We start from the raw sequence: 20,401 nt of genomic DNA on the forward strand, positions 1-20,401 counted from the left end.
TGCTAGTCAGTGTATGGAGATAAAAGGCCCCTAACCTACCATCTTCCTGCCCCTTCAGATACAGGCAAATAAGCTTTGTACAAACATGTTTTTATGAAATGTATTCATACAATAGCTATTTATACCTCATAGGCTCCTTGGATATTTTTTCCCCCAAGATAATGGTTTTTCTTATTTTAAAGTCAGAGCCTTTACAAGTGGAACTGATATTTTGTCTAAAATGAGGCAAATTATCATTTTTTTAATTCTAAAATTGATTATTGTGGTAAAAGTACTGTTAAAGACTACCAAATATAACTACTACACTAAGTTCTACATAAATATTTAATCTTCCAAATGACTGTCCCTTTACAGTGAATAAATTGAGGTTTTTGAAAAGTAAGTAAATTTCTTTGGGTTTCTAAATCTAGATCACTGGTCCACAAGCTGGTCCACGAACTGTAGAGCATCTTCATCACTTTGAAACTTACTAGAAATTCAGACCATCAGTCTCTACTCTATCTACTGAATCAGAAACTTCAGGATGGGGCCTAGTAGCCATGTGTTAAGAAGTCATCCAGGATGATTCTAATGTATGCCAAAGTTTGAGACCTACTCAGCAAGACAGGCCATTGAAGTTCACCTGCCACTTGGCTACATCTTGATTATTTGGGGATTTTATTTTTTCTGCATCTGAGAGATTATTCATGAGCAGGACTTAAAGTGCTAAAGTTAGTCACAGCACCAGTCAATTTTGCCTCCTTTTCATCATAATTAGATAGCTTTTCAATAAAACACTGCTTAGGAAAGGTTTTGAGGTAAATGCTCATAAAACTTGTAGTCTTTGTGGCCTTAGAGATGGGAGATGATATGTCAAGGTTTTCAGTGATACAATGGAAACCTTAGTGTCTAACCTTGCCGCAGTCTCTGGCTGGGCACAAATCACTAGCCTCCACACAGCTTGTAGATTCAAACAGCAATTCTTTATTCCCGAACTCACACCGGCCGTCTACAAACACGTTCTGGGGGAATCCACGTTCTCTGCCCAAATCCACTCTCTTGGGCTTCTGTCTCCCAAAATATATTGTCTGACCCTAAGAACTCAAGAGGAACTCAGCAGCAGGATACGCCCTATTCTAAAGGGGGAACACCCTAATCTCCTATTATGCTAAACCGCCCTATTCTAAAGGGGGAACACCCTAAACACGGATCCGCCCTGGTCCTTGAGCAAGGTCACCTTACATGCAATGTCCTGCAAAATGTCCTATTTCCATGAGTCCTTCCACTAAAGAAACATGGGGGTACGCTGGCAAGGAAATTGTCATACCTACTTGGCTGATGGCTCCCAGCATAACCTTTCTGGAAAAGTCATCTGTTCTTATTGTATTGCTGGAGTTCTGTGACCTGGAACAGTTCCCAGCCCCTGAAAGGATGCTTTAGGCTTTACATAGCTTCTTTATACACTTGAATCCCCGTTGTGGTGATCAGAGTTAAACCTTTGGGTGATCTCTTGCCAACAGTTTCTCTATATCCTTAACACCCCATGCCATTCACTAGAAATCTTTTTAAGGAAGGAGTTGAGTCCACAAGGCAGATATGTTTAATAGTCTGCCCTATGACTGAGCCTCTCCATTTGCAGATGACATACATCAAAAAGAGGTTTTTGAAAAGCATCCTTGTAAGTGGAAGGAGGAAGAGTTGCTTTGGCATTTCATGCACCATTGTACTAAATGTTATGTGCTCTGCACTCTTCATTCAGCAGGACAGCATATTGCCATGTCTGTCACCTCAGAATGATTCCATAAATGTCAAGTAAAAATTAATCCAACCAATATCTCTAGCACAGAACAGGAAAAAATTTGAAAGGATGCTCAGTCATGTATTTAATGTGAAAGGCTTCCATAGACAAGGAGAACTAAGCAAGAGAAAGAACTCACAGTCAGATAATGAACATCAAAACGTAACTTGACTCATTATTCCAAAAATACTAAGGAACATGAATTAAGTCATGTCCTCTCCAGAACCACTCACAGCATGTGCCTAAACTGATAAGATTGGCTTAATGCACATGTTTTTCTCTTGACAGTGTCTGAAGTTCACAAAAAGGCATCTCTGGACATTCGTTTTCCATCTCTTCACTGATTGTTGAGTTATTTCTCCATAAAACTCATTTCACCTGAAGCTTAGTCACTATAAAGAATTTATAGGGTACTTTCTTAGTACCACTTTTTAAAATTACAAACATTTAACAAATATCTACCACTTCACCTAGTATATTATTCATGGTACCACCTTTTGATCCCACTACTTACCTTGTTTTCAAAAGAAGATCATCTTAAATTTGGTGTTTATCATTATATAATGCTTATTTTTATGTAAGTGTTCATAAACAGTATCTAGTATTGGGCTCTGAGTTTTAAGCTCATATACATGGTGTCATGTTATACTCATTATTCCTTTATCATTCAGTACTAATTTTCAGATTTATCTACCCTATGCTTGTAGTTCTGACTCATTCATTTTTTTCTGCTCTCTGACCTTCCATTTTATGAATACACCACAGTTTTTTTAATTTAATTTTTATTGTTGGTTGTTCAAAACATTACATAGTTCTTGCTATATCATATTTCACACTTTGATTCAAGTGGGATATGAACTCCCATTTTTATCCCGTATACAGATTGCAGAATCACATCAGTTGCACATCTATTGATTTACATATTGCCATACTAGTGTCTGTTGTATTCTGCTGCCTTTCCTATCCTCTACTATCCCCCCTCCCCCCTCCCCTCCCCTCTTCTCTCTCTACCCCCTCTACTGTAATTCATTTCTCCCCCTTATATTTTTCCCCCTTTCCCCTCACTTCCTCTTGTATGTAATTTTGTATACCCCTGAGGGTCTCCTTCCATTTACATGCAATTTCCCTTCTCTCTCCCTTTCCCTCCCACCTCTCATCCCTGTTTAATGTTAATCTTCTTCTCATGCTCTGTTTAATGTTAATCTTCTTCTCATGCTCTTCGTCCCTACTCTGTTCTTAGTTACTCTCCTTATATCAAAGAAAACATTTGGCATTTGTTTTTTAGGGATTGGCTGGCTTCACTTAGCATACTGCTCTAATGCCATCCATTTCCCTCCAAATTCTATGATTTTGTCATTTTTTAATGCAGAGTAATACTCCATTGTGTATAAATGCCACATTTTTTTTATCCATTCGTCTATTGAAGGGCATCTAGGTTGGTTCCACAGTCTTGCTATTGTGAATTGTGCTGCTATGAACATGGATGTAGCAGTGTCCCTATAGTGTGCTCTTTTTAGGTCTTTAGGGAATAAACCGAGTAGGGGAATAGCTGGGTCAAATGGTGGTTCCATTCCGAGCTTTCCAAGAAATCTCCATACTGCTTTCCAAATTGGCCGCACCAATTTGCAGTCCCACCAGCAATGTACAAGTGAACCCTTTTCCCCACATCCTCGCCAGCACTTGTTGTTGTTTGACTTCCTAATGGCTGCCAATCTTACTGGAGTGAGATGGTATCTTAGGGTGGTTTTGATTTGCATTTCTCTGACTGCTAGAGATGGTGAGCATTTTTTCATGTACTTGTTGATTGATTGTATGTCCTCCTCTGAGAAATGTCTGTTCAGGTCCTTGGCCCATTTGTTGATTGGGTTATTTGTTATCTTATTGTCTAATTTTTTTTAGTTCTTTGTATATTCTGGATATTAGGGCTCTGTCTGAAGTGTGAGGAGTAAAGATTTGTTCCCAGGACATAGGCTCCCTATTTACCTCTCTTATTGTTTCTTTTGCTGAGAAAAAACTTTTTAGTTTGAGTAAGTCCCATTTGTTGATTCTAGTTTTTAAAAACAAATATACTGCAGATGGACACTTAAGTTAGTTCCAGATTTTCATGATTGCAAACAATGCTACAGTTTAGATATTCCTTATGTATGTTCTTGGTCATATAGCAAATCATATCTGCCCAGCATAGTGGGGTATGCTCATTACTAAGGGTGTCTGATGGGGTTGCAGGTCTGGCTTTCTGCAGACCTGTAATTCATTGAGCTTTACTGGCTGAGAAGCTGTGCTGCTAGAGCAGTGGTTTTCAAACTTGGCAGTATATTAGCATCATGAAAGGTACTTTATTTTATTTATTTATTTATTTATTTTTATTTTTTTATTTTTTTTAAATTAATTTTTATTGTTGGTTGTTCAAAACATTACATAGTTCTTGATATATCATATTTCACACTTTGATTCAAGTGGGATATGAACTCCCATTTTTACCCCATATACAGATTGCAGAATCACATCAGTTGCACAACCATTGATATTTTAAAACAAAAATTGCTGCCAGGCATGCTGACACACACCTGTAATCCCAGCTACTTGGATGGCTGACACACGAAGATTGCAAGTTCTAGGCCAGCCTGGGCAACTAGTGAGACTGTCTCAAAAAAAAAAAAATTTTTTTTAAGTCTGGGATGTAGCTCAGTGGTAGAGCATTTGCCTAGAACATGTGAGGTCCTGAGTTCAATTCCCAGTACTAAAAATAAAAAAGTACAGATTGCTCCATATATTTGGGTTGAGGTATAATACTGCATTTCTAACAAATTTCTAGTGATGCTAAGGTTGTTGGTTTGAGGACCACACTCTGAGAGCTGCTGCTCCAGTATATAGTAGAATTGAAATGGCTGAACCACATAGCTAGATACTCTCATATTGATCACCGGACTTTGTCATTACTGGCAGAATAGTCAAGATTCCCATGTTCTTACTAACACTTGTCATTGTCAAACTCTTTAATTTGTGCCTGATGGTTATAAAATTATAGAATATCACCAGAGTTTGTGTTCTTAGATTACTAGTAAGGTTGAGCAGCCTTTCATATCTTCACTGGCAGTTAGATTTCCTCTGCAGTGAATTGCCTATTCATATACTTCGACCTTTTTCTGTTAAGTTTTCTTTTCCCCATGGAAGTTTGTTATATTTTCTGGATATTGGTCTTTTCAGCTATGAGTTGTGTCTTCTGGCCATCTGTGGCATTCCTTTTCTCTTTATTTATGATGTATTTTGGTATACAGAAGTTTGGGATTTTATGTAATCCAACATGTAATTGTTTTCTTTTATGATTTGCATTTTTATATCTTGTGTAAGAAATTTCCTTTCTTCCTTAAGTTCACAAGATGTTCTCTGATACTCAAAAAGTTTTGCAGCTTTGCTTTTCATCTTCCTGGAATTTGTTTTGAGAATGACATAAGATAGATATATGATTTGATAATTCCTCATCAGTAATTCAGTTGTCTTGGCATTCATCATTTATTCGATCACCCCTTCTTTCCCCATTAGTATATATTATCATCCGTGTTATGCATGTGGATCTGTTCTAGACTCTGTATTCTGACACATTTTCTGTTCATCCTTGTTTTTTTGAAAGAAGATTAAGAGTTCTCACAAGGCAAATGTTCATACCGTTTTAATTGAGCAATTGGATTTGTCTGTGTAGTAGTTTTAGGACCTCAGGCAGGTTTACTTCTCCAGTGCCTATCTGTTCCTACAGCCTCCTGGCATACTTGTCTGCCTGCTTTCAAACCTCTCCTACTTCCTGATATTTGCCTAAGGATGGTCTAGTTTAGCACATTTGCAGAGCTGAGATGATTGTTATTTCCTGGGTTCAAAATAACTACCCATCTGGCTTTAGTTATCTACTTCCAGGCTCCTCTTCTTAAGACTTGGGTTTGTATTTCTCCTTTGACCTCCCTACAACCCTATGTAACTTTACCAGTTATAGATTTACAATAGAAAAGCACTCTCCTATGTACAATTCTTAGACAAAAGTAGTTGTCTACTCAGATTAAATAATGAAAGATTGTTCTCACTTAGAATACTAAAGATTAAAAGATAAAAGATTTAGGCATACTTCATAAGTACCTCAAAAGATGTTTCTGAGTTAATGGTAAAGAAATCAGATCTTTGCTGTTTCCATGACCAGAATAAGGTGCTCTGGGAAAGGCGTCTTTAATTTTCATTATTTCTTTTCACAAAGGATAAACATTAGTTTTTTGGGAGACTTGTTTGATATTACACAGATGCCCAAGTTCTCATTGCTTTTAGCTTTGCGATCTTGGGCGAGATACTGCCTTTCTTGGTCTTTTGTTTTTTCTTTTGTGAAAAAAAGAGAATTGGGCAAAGGTGATTGTCGAGTCTTCCTCCTCAGATATTTTGATTCCGTCTTTGGGGAACTGACACATCTCTAAGAACTGGGAGGAAGGTATTATTTATGTCTTTCAGAGCCAAAAATAATCTCAAATTATAGAACATGCATTATGATAATGAAGGGAATTACAGTGAAGATTAATGTATTTCATTATCTAATCTTTTAAAGGTAACCAAAATAGGTCAGGCTTAGACCTCATCTTATTTTAATGCAGCCTCATGTGACAGGGATATTTGCAGCCCTAGATGCCAGCTAACTACTTTGGGCATTTTTTTAAAAATGAGTTTTAGTTCATTTATTGATTTTACATTTCAGTAGTGATCTAAAATGTAATTGTGTTTTATGTGAATTCAAATTATGTAAAATTGAAATAGGATATACCTGACATATTAATAAAGCCTTATCCAAATTTTTAAAGTAAAAGTTGACTGGAATTGCATAATTTTAAGCCTGCACAGCTTGAGTAAACTAAAGTATATAAGCTGTGGCCACATGGCAGTACCATTTTAGCCAGTAAAACACAAATATCTGACTTCCTTTAACAGTGTCCTGTGAACTACATTGCTTTTCATTGCTTAGAAACTGTACTTGTAGTATTTGTATTTCTATGATTTTGACAACTATTCTTGTTATAATTGAAAATATTTTATAACCTATTATAATCTCACCTGTGCACTTATTAAATCATGGTAGTACTTGTGATAATGCTAAAACTAACACATGAAAATAAAGAAGTTTAGAAAAGAGAATTTAGATGTGGTAGGGTAAAACATAAAGAACAAGGTCAGAGAGCCCCCATGATACACTGTACTAATAATTTAGAAATGAACATTCTATAAACTGTTGAAGAAAATAATCAGAAGTAAGATGGAGCATTAAATTAAAAATGGATACCTCCTGAGAATGAATTCATTCCTGTGGGGAAATAAGTTTTGAATTTTGCATTCAACAAATTATTAAATCTTCAGGAAACAGCCTTTGATAGATTGCAGCCATCTTGTTCCTGGGATTCTCTCTCTCTCTCTCTTTTTTTTTTTAACTAAAATTATATTACCAGTTTTTAAGTCTCATTTTGGACAAAATAATAGGTTGTTTTCTATTGAAATTTCTATTGAATATTTCTAATGAAATATTAATGACTTATTAATAGATCTCACCAGTTACTTTTGTAACTAACTTAATAACTTCAAGCCATTCTTCCTATACCATTCTTGTTTGCTTGATTTTTGTTGTTGTTGTTGGTGGTGGTGGTGGTAATGGTGGTGGTGGTGAGACAGGGTCTCATTGTGCTGCTCAGGCTGGCTCAAGTGAACTTCCTTGAGTAGCTTGGACTACAGGTGCACACTACCACACCTAGCTTTTCCATAACATTTTTAAAGGTTTCTACCTTTAGTACTGTATATCCAGGGTTTTAGAGGCAAACATTTGAAATTCCAAAATAGAATATTTGAATTAAAAAGAACCTTAGAGATCATTCTGTAAAAGGGGAAGCAAATGTTTACAAAGGGCAGCTAAGGGATTGAATTATACTTAGTTTCAATATCCTTTCTTCCTTCCTTATTTCTTTGTAGGTATTAAACTTTTCCCACTATAATAAACTAAAAATTAAGGTATATTGATCCAGGATAAGAACGGAAGTATCTCTCTTTCTTAAAAAAAAAAAAAAAAAAAAAACCATGTGAATTTAGAGAGGAAAAAGGAAAAGATATGTGGGAGGTTGGGTGAATCTCATGATAATTAAAGGGAGATCAGTAGAATAGAGGAAAGGGACCAGAAGGAGGGAGGAGGGAAGGATTGGCCAAATTATATTATTACATTGTATACATGTATGAATATGTAACAACAAATTCTACCATTATGTACAGCTATAATACACCAATAAAATAATGTGGAAAAAAATTAAACAAATCCATGTGGGTTTTTCCCTATGTATACAACTTTTACGATACAAAAATCTTACGATCAGATTTTTTTCAGTTTTTAATACCAATAGGACTATGATGTATCATGCATTAAAAAGCACATTATACAAATATCACATCAAATTCCAATGCAGACATTCCTTACTGAGTTATTTTTCTCTTCAAGATAATGCATATGGTAAAACATTACGGCAACACCACGGCTGGGTAGTCCGAGGGGTTTTTGCGGTAAGTGATCTCTTTACCTGCTAATGTTCATATGGTCAGAAGTAAAATATGTATTTTTTGTGTGTGGTATTTCTGTTTGCTTTATTTTTGAGAATAATAAGAAATTTTGCTTATTTAAATTTATAAGCCTTTGGTTTGCAGAAACGTCAGCAATAAAAATGTGTCTAGAATACCAAAGACACTTAAAAATTGGAATAAAAAAAAAAGTATGTTTTACCCTATACAGTTCCAATGACCTTGTGGAGATTTGCCTTCAAAGTGGTTGCCTTTTTGGTAATCTAGTAAAAAGCTTCAGTATTCATGCAGAGAGAGGTAGATAGGATACAGCAATCCAATATTCCTACTGTTGACCTGCAATGATGCATTTAAGCTAATAGCTCCCTCTGCTGCTCAGTGTATTGAGTCCTGTTAATTCTCAGATCTTGGTTGACTTACCCCCTCTTTCCTCCCCAAGTTAAATTATCTTTTAATTTTAACTTTAGTGTGCCAACAGGTAGGACTAGACATATCTTTTTTTAAAATTTATTTTTTAGTTGTAGTTGAACACGATACCTTTATTTTATTTACTTATTTTAATGTGGTGCTGAGGATTGAACCCAGGGCCTCACACATAATAGGCAAGTGCTCAACCACTGAGCCACAACCCCAGCCCTAGACATATCTTTTTACACAGTATTTATTGTGAAGATGTTATTATTCATGTGTCTGGCTTCTGTTGTCCACCTTCTTCCTTCCCAGCATTTTTAACTACAAAGAACACAAACCTAAGAATCACAGTACCCTGGATAAACCTCTTAGCAGGAGTAGATAGCCCCTTCATGTCAATGATAATGCTTATTCTTCTTATCTGGGAGAAGGGTCAGTCTTAGTTAAATGTAGCCATGAAAAGGCAGAGTCATGTGGTCATACACTAGAAAACTTAGTAGAATGTGAGTATTCTGTGGAAAGTTGGGTGGGTGAAATATCCTTGTAGATGGTGTCTTTTACTAATTTAGAGCATCATTTGCCCAGGAAAAGAACTGTTTAGGTCATGATTTATTCCTCCCACTTTTTAAAAAATTCATTTTCTTAGTTATAGATAGCCACAATACCTTTGTGATGCTAAGGATTGAACCCAGTGCCTAACACTTGCTAAGCAAGCACTCCACCGCTGAGCTACAACACCAGCCCCCTGCCCCTTTCTTTGGCAAAGAAGTAGAAAGAATGAACAGAGCAAGAAATTAAGTATTAATGGAAATGAGATATTTTTTGAAAGCATGGAGATGCTAGCTCCATTTCCTGTCCCTCACTGAAATAGATACCAGACCAGTTGCAACTTCAAACTGCCCACACTTACCTTCAGTGCATGTTTGATAATCATAATAATAGCTACTCTGTAGCTATTGGATGCCTATTGTCTACAAGCAATGTGTCAGGTACTTTCACTTTCATGTACATTATCTTTATTAATCCTGAGGATTAACTCCTACTATTTTATAAATTCAGAACAATTAATTCTAATACCAAAGTGGACTGTGGGAGAGCCTATGTCTAAACCTAGGTCTGCTATCTCCAAGGCTAGTGCTCATCCCCATCACAGCCCTCTGCAGGGAAGACCATATAATTGAGAAACTGTACGGTCTTGACTCCTGAGTTTCCTTAGTGAGATGATTAAATGTTTACAAGAAACAAATGTTGGGTCTTTGGTGTGTTTTTTGTTTGTTTTGTTTTGTTTCAGTATAAAAGGCAAAATTTAATCCTGAAATATTGATGATTCAAGAGATGTTGCCAATAAGAAGGCATCTATAGTTGAAAATGTATCATTGGCATGAGTCCTTAAAAGTTCTTTTTAACTTATACTTTTTCAAATTTATACTCAAAAAATTTTAGAAGTCATGAAAAAATAGAAAGGGAAAATTTTAAATGTCCTATATTCCATTTTTAAGATTTTTAGGTTTTTTACCTTCTTAACTTTTATTTTCATATACTTTTATTTATATATTCTTTTAAATATTGATCTATTTCATTTATGTACTTATTTAGATAATATATTTTATTTATAATTCTATTTATATTATGTACTTATTTAGATAATATATTCTATTTATATGTATAAATTATTATACATATGCCACATACATGTAGATATAAATTTATGTACCTTTCTCCCCACTTAGTAGATTGTCATGACTATTTTTAAATGCCATAAAAGTCTGAGAAAGGCACTATTTTTAATGACCATGTAAGTGTATGAAGTATAATAGTTTATTTGCCCAATACTCTGTATTAGAAACTTAAGCTACTTCTGAGTTTCTTCTTAGATACAAAGCATTTGTTCACATATAATTTTGGCTAAAACCCTTGTTTCCTTAAAGTAAGTCCCTCAAAGAGCTTCTGTGTCTAATATCAAGATCTGCAACCACAACTTAGGGTTTTGAGCATTTCCCATACACTTAATGTTGTTTTAAGTACTTAACAGACATAGACTATATGCTATAGACTGAGAATCCAGAGACACAGAGGTGAGATAATATGCACACAGTTACAGAAGGTTTTTAAAGTTACAAGTTTGTAAGAAAATAGATTATATTGAGCATTTGGAAACAGCCTTATCAATAGAGGAATTAAATCCATAGTTTGATTGCCCTTTCAGACTACCATTATTCCTACGTCATCCCTATTTTGAAGGTTTATTGAACTTTATAACATGCTAATTAACATTGCTAAATTCATCCCAACTGATCTCGGTTGCTCAAGGAAATGTCTTTTCCATTCAAGGAATTTGACTCATTAACCAGCCTAATAGTGAACTTTTATTTTCAAACAGTTAGTCTCCTAAACTAATGCCAGCCCAGGCTCTGCCTCCAGCTTGTTCACTAACCAGCTTGTTCACTAACCACTAATCTTTTTTGTTTCCTCTTCAGCCAGACAAGAAAAGTGAACTCCAGCATTAATTCTGCCTTTCCTTTTTAGAGTGCTGGTTTGTCTGGGTATAGAAGTCTAGATTAATAATCATTCTCCCTAAGAACTTGGAAGGCATTACTCTACTGCCCTCCAGCTTCCAGTGTCACTATTAGAAAATTTGATGTCATTCCTGTTCCATTATATATAAACAATTCTTTGTTCCCTCAGAGTGGTTTCAGAATCTTTTCTTTGTCCTCACACCTTAAAATCTCATGATATGCTTTTTTTCTTCATCATTCATCATGCTCTGAACTTAGGATTTTTAAATCAGAAGACTCCTGTCCTTCAGTTCTGGGATATTTTCTCAGATTGTTTTTTTTTTTTTCTTAAAGAGAGAGAGAGAGAATTTTTTAATATTTATTTTTTAGTTACCGGCGGATACAACATTTTTGTTTGTATGTGGTGCTGAGGATCGAACCCGGGCCGCACGCATGCCAGGCGAGCGCGCTACCGCTTGAGCCACATCCCCAGCCCTCAGATTGTGTTTTTAGAGAACAGTTTTCTCTTTATTTTCTGTTCTTTCTCCTGTATTCGTACTATTATTCAAATATTTATTATGTGCTAGGCCATCAGCCACACACTTTCTATCTATCCCATTTATCCTTAATATAAAGAAAGTGATATTAACCTTCTACAAATGAGAAAAGTGAGGTTCTTGGAGTTGAGCATTTTTCTTAATTCCTCAAGCAAATATGTGAAAGCTTTTACATTCAAGTTCAGGTCAGCCTCACCCAGGCTTGTGCTTAACCACTGCATGATTGTGCCAGTCACTCTCTTCCTGCAGACATGAGGAGGATCCAATCTCTAAATCTTCCAAAGTATAAGGAAGTTCAGGAGAGTAACTATAGTACAATAATCACAAATCTCTATTCATCTCAGGAGAGCCAACCTAATGGAAAGCAGAAAGCAAATTTTAGCAAGCTTAGGAAATGAACTGCAAAGATGAGGGAGAGGAGAATAAAGAGCCTGGGAAATATTTTATTAGGAAGTGGCATGGAGTGGTGGTGTGTGGTTGCAAAGCACAGAAATGATCCTAAATTCAGATCCTGGCCCAGTCACTCATTAGCCATTTGATGTTCATCTGTAGAATAGGAACATAAACCATGCAGAGTTCTTGTAGAGATTAACTGGAATAAAATATGTTAAAGCATCAGTACATAAACAAACTTAGACTCCCTCCTCTTTAGAAAATATTAGAGTGGCAAAGAAAATTTTCCATGTGGGAGGAAATAGGAAATGTTCAAAGAAATGTATATGGATGTGAAATACAAACAGGAGAGTGAGGTACCCTGGAAAACTAGACATGGGAACAGACATGTCATACAGCAACATATATACAGGTCAGTTTTGAGAATTCACGGGGAATGGTCTGGATCACACTGTGGGCAAGAAGGGAACTTTTCTCAAACGTCTGTCTCTTCACATTCCCTGACTTGGTGATATTATTCATCATGAGGATTGCCTGAGTACGTATTTGCCTCTTCTAGCCTTAAAGTTATTTGAATTGGCATTTGCAACATAATTTTAGAGAACTCATGAATTTGAAGGATGTTCATATTTCTTTACCTGTGCTGTCCTCAGCTCTTTGTACATGTGTATATGCATGCATGTGAGTGCGTAAGTGTATGAAAGACAGTTCCAATGCAGATTCTCACAGGTGATTCTTTTTCAGTTAGCTCTGAGGGCAGCTCCATCCTATGAAGATTTTGTAGCTGCTTTAACCATAAAGGAAGGCGACCACCAGAAAGAAGCTTTCAGTATTGGAATGCAGAGGGACCTCAGCCTTTACCTCCCTGCCATGGAAAAGCAGTTGGCCATACTGGACACTTTATATGAGGTACATGGGCTGGAGTCTGATGAAGTGGTGTGACAGCTGCAGGACATCGCCTCCTAACTTCAGGGAATAAAGTTTGCTAAAGAGTTGTGTTGCCCTACTTAATTTCCAACAACAGCTTCAATCCTCTCCAAACCCTTTCCTGGCGGGGGATGGATAGGAGGAGGCAAAACCCAGTGCTTTTATATATAATTTTTTTAAAATAAGTGTTTTGTGTGTTTAAAAATCAAGGTGCTATATATTTCAGTTCAACGGACCTACTGGAAACCAAATCATAGCTCTTACAGACTTGAACGGCAAGTAATAAGAGCAGATTTCACAAATGAGTTTGTTGGCATTGTTTTGTATTGTTTTGTTTTAGATTTTAGTTTTAAAGGGATATTCAAACCTAAGCTATAAATGAGCAAATTCTGTATCAAGGATAAGTCAGTTAATGTTTAAATTTCTTAGAATGAGCACTTGGAGTGTAAGCCCCTTAGTTGAAGCAATTACAATGTAGAATTTGTATTTGTGGATGTTCTTCAGAGAAATCTCTTCTCTGTGAGAAGAGGTTTAGTCATTGCTGAGATCATGAGATTGTTGGATGACAACATTGGACTGCCATCCCCACTGATAGGTAGAAGACTATGGCTTCATGAAATGAGCGGTGTGCCCTAACCCCACTCTGGAGGACAGTAGTAGTGGTGGGACAGGTCATTTGAAATGACACCTACCTAGTGCCTCCTCTTAGCCAGCCTATTTCCTATGCATAGTAAAATTTAGAGGTAAAGGGGTCTGCTTAAGGTACCCTCTTAAGTAGAGGAGCCAGGTGATTTCAAAGTGGACCACCTCTGTATCAAAGTCAAATGGAGTGCTTATTCAAAGAGCATATTCCCAAAATACCTGAAGAACCCAAATCTGGGGTTGGGACTGAGGAATCTGCATTTGGTCTAACTTCCCAAGTGATTCTTATGCACACAAAGTTGAAGAACCAATCAATTAAATTCTAATTTTCATAATTCCCAGTGTTTTCAAGAACTAAATATGTTCTTTGAAAAAGACCCATAATTTAAGTAAAATAATTAAATGGAGAGCAGGTTTACTCAGCAGCAGTCTTAATTGAGCTAGCCTCAGCATCCAACTTGGTTTAACATTCAGGGGCTATGGCTCTAGAATCTTCTCCCTCATCAAGCTCAGCTTAATAACCAAGAGTACAGAGCTAAGTGCAGCTGCTTATCAATCTCAAAAGCTTTGGATGATGTCAGAATTCATAGATGGAACTTGAGAATTTCATAAAACAACCTTGGGCAGGCATTCTTCTACAAAGTATGATTCCCCAAACTGGGGCCCTCATCTCCCAGTGGTAGGCCAGTCTGCTTGGAGTGTGCAAAGGAGAGAAACCATGAGTGCCTTCCCCATCAGAGGCTACTTCCTTCTGGCAACAGAAGGGGAAGTTCCAGGATAGGGTAGTTCCCATGGTAGAAGTGAGTTCCTTTGAGGGATGTACGTGAATGGAGCAGCTATGGATGATGCTATTCTTGATAGAGACCCCTAGTGCAGGGAAATCATCTCCTTAGAATACTTCAATAGGGAGGGTACTGATTTTGTTTGTTCATTTAGTTAGCTGAAATTAATGAAGCAAGTAGGGTTTGATGTTAGGCTGAGATAGGAGGATCACTTGAGTCCAGGAGTTGAAGGCCAGCCTGAGCAACATAGCAAGACCCCACCAAGAAAAATTAGATCATATTTTTTAAAAACATAAGCAGGTATTTCATCTACATAAGAACTTCTACAAAGTACTTAAATTTAGAAAAACAGCTTCATATGTTTTTAAGGCCAGGGAGAAAAAGGGTGATAAAATTATATTGATTGTATTATATTTTAGCATTTGCTCTTAGTAGCTGCTAAGTTGTGTATGTTATTTTCCTTCACTTCTGTGAGTACTTTATATGAATCTCATTCTCTGGCTGGTATGAATGAGAGGGTGGGCTTAGGGGACAATTTATACTTCTTGTGCTTGAAGTCACCTCCCAAAAGGGAAAAAGAAAAAGCAGTCAGACTTTGCTTATATTCTGAGGAAAGATACTTTAGGCACTGTGCCATTAATAGGAGATGGTTACCAGGAAATTATTCATGTTAAGAAAAGTATGACTGTACTAAGCAACTGCTGGTACTCCTCATCACCTCAGGTGAACTCTTATGGTCTCTTGGAGAAGAGGGTGGGCACTTTGAAAATAATCTCAGGTTGCTGTCATGGCTCTGAATGCACACAAAAGGAAAGCTGCTATTTCATATTTTTATAGGTACTGTATAGGTGTTTATGACTCAATTTTTGGAGGAAGAGGAGTTTAGCATTATCTAGGATCATTGGGAACCCAGATCAGATAGAATAGCTTGCATTCCTTTCAGCTTCCAAACACTCTTTTTTCACCCTGTTCCTCACTGAAACATTAAGTTTGCCTAAGATGTGCAAAACTGAGGATTCTTAAATAAAACAGTATTTTATTTTTTGGTAAATCTTATACCAAACAACAAATGCAGCTTGACCTGAACCCTAGCAAAATTGGAGTTTCCTCCTGAATCTGTGATATTTGTTTCTTCATTTTAGTTAAAGATATAATTTATACTTATTTGCAGTTATTTTATAAGAAGGAGACAATGAAAAAAGATACTTGCAGCTTTCTCCCATGGTGCAACAAAAGTTCTGGAACACCTAAGCTTTCTTTGACCTTGATAGTGAGAGATGCAAAGTCTAGTATGTTTGGTGACAGAGTAGTCATTTTTTCATTGCTCAAAACACTTTTAGGATTCCTATTCTAGCATAACCTTTAGAGAGAACCTGAAGAAAAAGGAGGTATGTCTTACTAGATATTAGCAGAAGCAAATAAGCAGCACTGCTGACCCCTTATGAGCAATTCACACAGTCAATTTCATCTAGTGTCACTTGTGGAAACCAGCCTTTGCCCTCACCACATATCAGTGTGTGTTTGTTGTATTGAACAAAGACCTTTCAATGATGGCAAGTCTTATCCTTTGAAAGTAAATCTGATTCATTACAGCTAATACTGGTGAAAAATGGTAAATTGGAGGGATATCTTTCAGGGTTGAAACCGACTTTTAACTATAAGAAGGAAATGATTTTTGTGTGTGTGTGAGTTCTTGCTGTAGCTTTGAAGGAAGTTTCACAAGGAGGTTCTAAGAATGCTGAGCTCCTAGGCCCCAGGGAATGGATTTGGGGAATTCACACGTTCATTAAGTAGTGGCTTAACATACCTTCTCATTATTATTTGTGTGTCATTCTGAAAATGAAAGCTTCCCCTACTAATGTCATTATTCTATGATGGAGACATCTGAACTTCACAGTTCAGCCTGGTGACTTTTCTTTCTTCTTTGCTACTAAAAATCCTCATCAGTGCTCCCATTAACACACCAAATCTATTCCCACTTCTAGTTGTTGGACCAGTAGCAGTTTCTAGCCTAGGGAGGCATTTGGTACTCACCTAGCCAGACCATAAGAGATTTGGGCAGAACCCCTGTTTACAGCTGTAGAGCAGCTCATGCCATAATGTGTAACACCTGAAAGGCATGCTGGTATCAGGTGGTGCCACTGGGGAAGTTTGCATCTTTTGTTTATTCCAAAAACATTACCAGAAAGTTAATGCTTCATATTTTCAGAATAGTGTTTTTAATTGAGAAAATATGTGGTTGGGACCAGTAAATAAAGTACAGTTCATTAACTCTGAGGAAAAGAGCCAAAGTAAGAAGTTTTTATAAGCCAGGCACATGTACGCTTGTAATCCTAGCTGCTCAGGAGGCTGAGGCAGGAGAATGATGAGTTCAAGGCCAGCATGGGCAACTGAGCAAGACCCTGTCTCAAAATATAAAGGGCTGGGTATTCAGCTTAGTGGTAGAGCACTTGCCTAGAGTGGGTGAGGCCTTTGGTTGAATCCCCAGTACTTAAAAAAACATTTAAATAAAGGAAAGAATTTGATTATGAAAATTACATATGAAGAAATGTCAGATAAAGCAATAGAGTCAGAGGGTCCCAAACAAGATGATGTGAGGCATTTGGGAAATTTTCTGAAGGAATTTTTTTCTTTAATTTTTTCCCTATTAAACTACCATGTCAGATTGGAATTTGGTTACATAATGGTGCATTTCTGAATTATTGATTAAAATCAGTTGCTTCTGATTTTAGTCATAGGTTTTACAACTGTTCAGCTCCCCTACCCTCACATTTTATTTCTTTTAATTACCAACTTTTTTAAAATTTGAAAGTTTTTAGACGTAGAATTTTTAAGTAAAGTAAATTTTAAGCCATTGTTGTTAGGTGAGCTAATGTGTTTGGTCTTAGAGGGCCTGACTTTAGATGCTTTGTGATATTCTATGGTCTGCACACTATTCAGTGTGTATAGCAAAACCTTTGTCCCTGTGAACTGCATATAGAATGTTTTATTTAGAAATACATTCTACTTCTATATGACCCTTTGTAATCTGCAGTTGTTTACTCAGGGGTTTCATAGTAGTGACAATATATTCACTTGCTGTCTAATGGTATTTTTAAGACTGTTTATCTAGTACAAGGTCATTATGGGTCCTATCAGCAATTCTGTAAACATACTGTTCACTAGACCTTCCCTGTAAATGTCCCCGGTTCCCATTCTGTGTCAGCCAGTAGTCCTGTGGACAGTGACCATTTGCATGATTTCTTGTTGCATTGCTGCATTCAGGCATTCCAGGGCATGATGAAACAGTCATTGATGGTGCCTTTCTGGTACAGTTGACGCATGCATTGATCTCTTTCTTCCACTGTTTTTACATAGCCTTTAATTAAAAGGAAAAAACATACCACTACTCTGCAATGCAAAAGTTTTCAAATTTCTTTGCATACCATTATGAATCACTTCTCTTTCAGACTGAAAAATGTTTTCATCTAAGCTGTGTGGGAACATAAGAACAATATCCTGCTTGTTTTAAATGTTTTGTATATTTTAAAGTGTGGTCAGTATTTTCTCCCTTTACCTTACAAACAGACCACACCGGGGTGGTCGCTGCCCCTTGCACAGCTAATCTCATCCACACAGACTCCTGTGTATGTGTGTCTATTCACAGGTGTATATGGAGTCAGTTATGATAAGAAGGGTGATCTATCTACAAGGCTGATGAGCCAGTTTCATGGCATGTTTAATGTATAATTCCCATGTGTCATGAGAACTTCACTAGAATGTCATTAAACAGCCCAACTACCTCATGTGAAATTGGCTGTGGACAATCTGTGTTAGATGAGAAATGTGTTCAAATAAATTTATGCTGGTTAATAGATGGAACAAAATGATGTCTATATAAAGAAAAAACATGTTAGACCAGATGCCAAAGGCTAAAATGTACATAGATTTCCTTGGATTAATTTTTAAGTTGGTATTTAATTTTACATCTAGTATTTGTATGAATGTTTGTGGTTTCATAGATTTGTGCACTTTGAATATCTGTCACATGCAGTCTTATGTTACTGTACTTGTCCTTCGGCATTTTAAATGAGCATCATATTGCCAGTAGAGAGCAAGATAAACTACAAAAAGTGTCAAATGGTTTGTTGGCTTTTTAATTTAATGGATCTTGACTTAGAATATAATGTGTTAGAGCCTTTTTAGGGCCAACTATGAATGAGAATTTCATGTTGAGGTTTGTATTGCCTCTCTGTCCAAGTATTCTATATCTCATGGGGAGGGGGAAAAGGGGAGGGCTTTACTTTTTTGAAAAATGTTTGAAAATGTGTCAGATTTTATATTCGTTAGTTACAATAAACTTATTTTTAAAGTATTTTATTAAGTGCTTCTCGAATATTTTTGTGTGGGTTTTTGCTTACTCGAATCTGCCAATAAGAAGTATCATATATGGAACACACATGCCTTGGGGGCATCATTCTAAGCCCTTGACAAATATTAGCACAGTTGCTCTTCCTCAGAACTCTTTAGGACAAGTCTGTTGTCCTCAAGTTACAAGTGAGAAAACAGGTACAAATTAGGAAACCCCTTGCCTAAGGCCCACAGCCAGTGAATCCTGGAACCAGATGACAAATGCAGGCTGCCCAACTCCAAATTCTTAATAAAACTGTTTAAAACTTCAACAAAAGATAATTTCAAAGCATCAAACAACCACTTTAATGACATTACCTTGGGTATACTAAGCATTCTAGAAAGACTAGGTTCTGTCAGGGTAGCTCTGTCCTTTGGCCTGATTTAATTATGTTTTCAGAGAAACCACAAATGCAAAACAAATAATAGATGAATTTGCTAAGCGTACTGTCTGTGTGGCTGTGTGCTTAGTTTACACTCAGTAGCAGACACTTTTTTTGTCTAAGTCATTTGAATACCAAAGTAGTACTTGTTTTCTGAGTAGATTCTTCCCACCATTGGGTCCTCTTTAGACACCTCTTTTTAAAAAGCTGAACCAATTAGAATTGGGAGTAGGAGGGTTTAAAGAGAGGGAAACGAAAGAACCAGGTGGCAAGTACTTAAGAAAAGGGGGGGGGGCATATGAAGTTTGGGGCTGGGGTGGCCATGTTGGGCCATGTGCCCAAGATAAAAGAAAGCAGATACAGGATGCTGCAGCAAGCAGTAAGCCAGAAGGAGGAACCTGTAGTCACTGGGACTCCAGCACGGTTCTTTGGAGCCATTTCCCTTCCTAGTTTCCAGCTCTCAGGAAACCATGTCCCCTACCCCAAAACTCCTTTTACTGAAAAATGTGTACCTTACAATATGCTGCCCTGACCTTTTTATTTGTTCAGATTCTAGTGGTGTTCTATCACGTGAAACAATGACTATGACAAACTCATTATTGTTCCACATGGAGTATGGAAAAATCAAAATGAGGAATTGAGACATCACCACCACCTTCCTCCTCACTATAAAATGGAAGTGTTGGGCCTGAAATCAGTCTGCTTTGATTTTGCTTATTCTAAATTACTGGGCAACACACACTGAATCCCACAACCTTTTTCAATGGCTTTTTTTTTTTTTTTTTTTTAATGTTAACATCAGTACTGTCGGCACAAGTTGTGTGAGGAGTGGCCATCTACCTCCTGCTTCTGCATACCTGGGTGCAGTAGTGTTCAGGTAGGTGCCCATCTTGGGAACCATGCAAAAATATAGTTTTCAAAAGGATGGACAGAACTGATTTCAGAAAGAGAACACATTTGAGTTTCTGTCCTGCCTTCCAGTGGGAGAGGTAATGAGGGACCAACTAAGAAGAGTAGGACTGCATTTGCCACTTTTTATTATTCTAGAATCTGCCAAAGCTGGTACATT

At 36.9% G+C, this 20,401-nt stretch overlaps 1 protein-coding gene across 5 annotated transcripts in view; it reads left to right on the forward strand.

Annotated features, from left to right (window-relative positions):
• The window catches only part of Plekha8 (pleckstrin homology domain containing A8), a 100,831-nt gene that overhangs the window by 36,760 nt on the left and 43,670 nt on the right, over window positions 1-20,401 (forward strand). For all 5 annotated transcript variants that reach the window (XM_076835921.2, XM_076835887.2, XM_076835913.2 and 2 more), the window contains 3 exons: window positions 8,277-8,338; window positions 12,954-13,118; window positions 20,135-20,209. In XM_076835921.2, the coding sequence (XP_076692036.1) occupies window positions 8,277-8,338; window positions 12,954-13,118; window positions 20,135-20,209 (302 nt within the window). The remainder of the gene's footprint in view (window positions 1-8,276; window positions 8,339-12,953; window positions 13,119-20,134; window positions 20,210-20,401) is intronic.

The sequence above is a fragment of the Callospermophilus lateralis genome, chromosome 1 (assembly GCF_048772815.1).
Source record: "Callospermophilus lateralis isolate mCalLat2 chromosome 1, mCalLat2.hap1, whole genome shotgun sequence".
Classification (NCBI taxonomy): Eukaryota; Metazoa; Chordata; class Mammalia; order Rodentia; family Sciuridae; genus Callospermophilus; species Callospermophilus lateralis.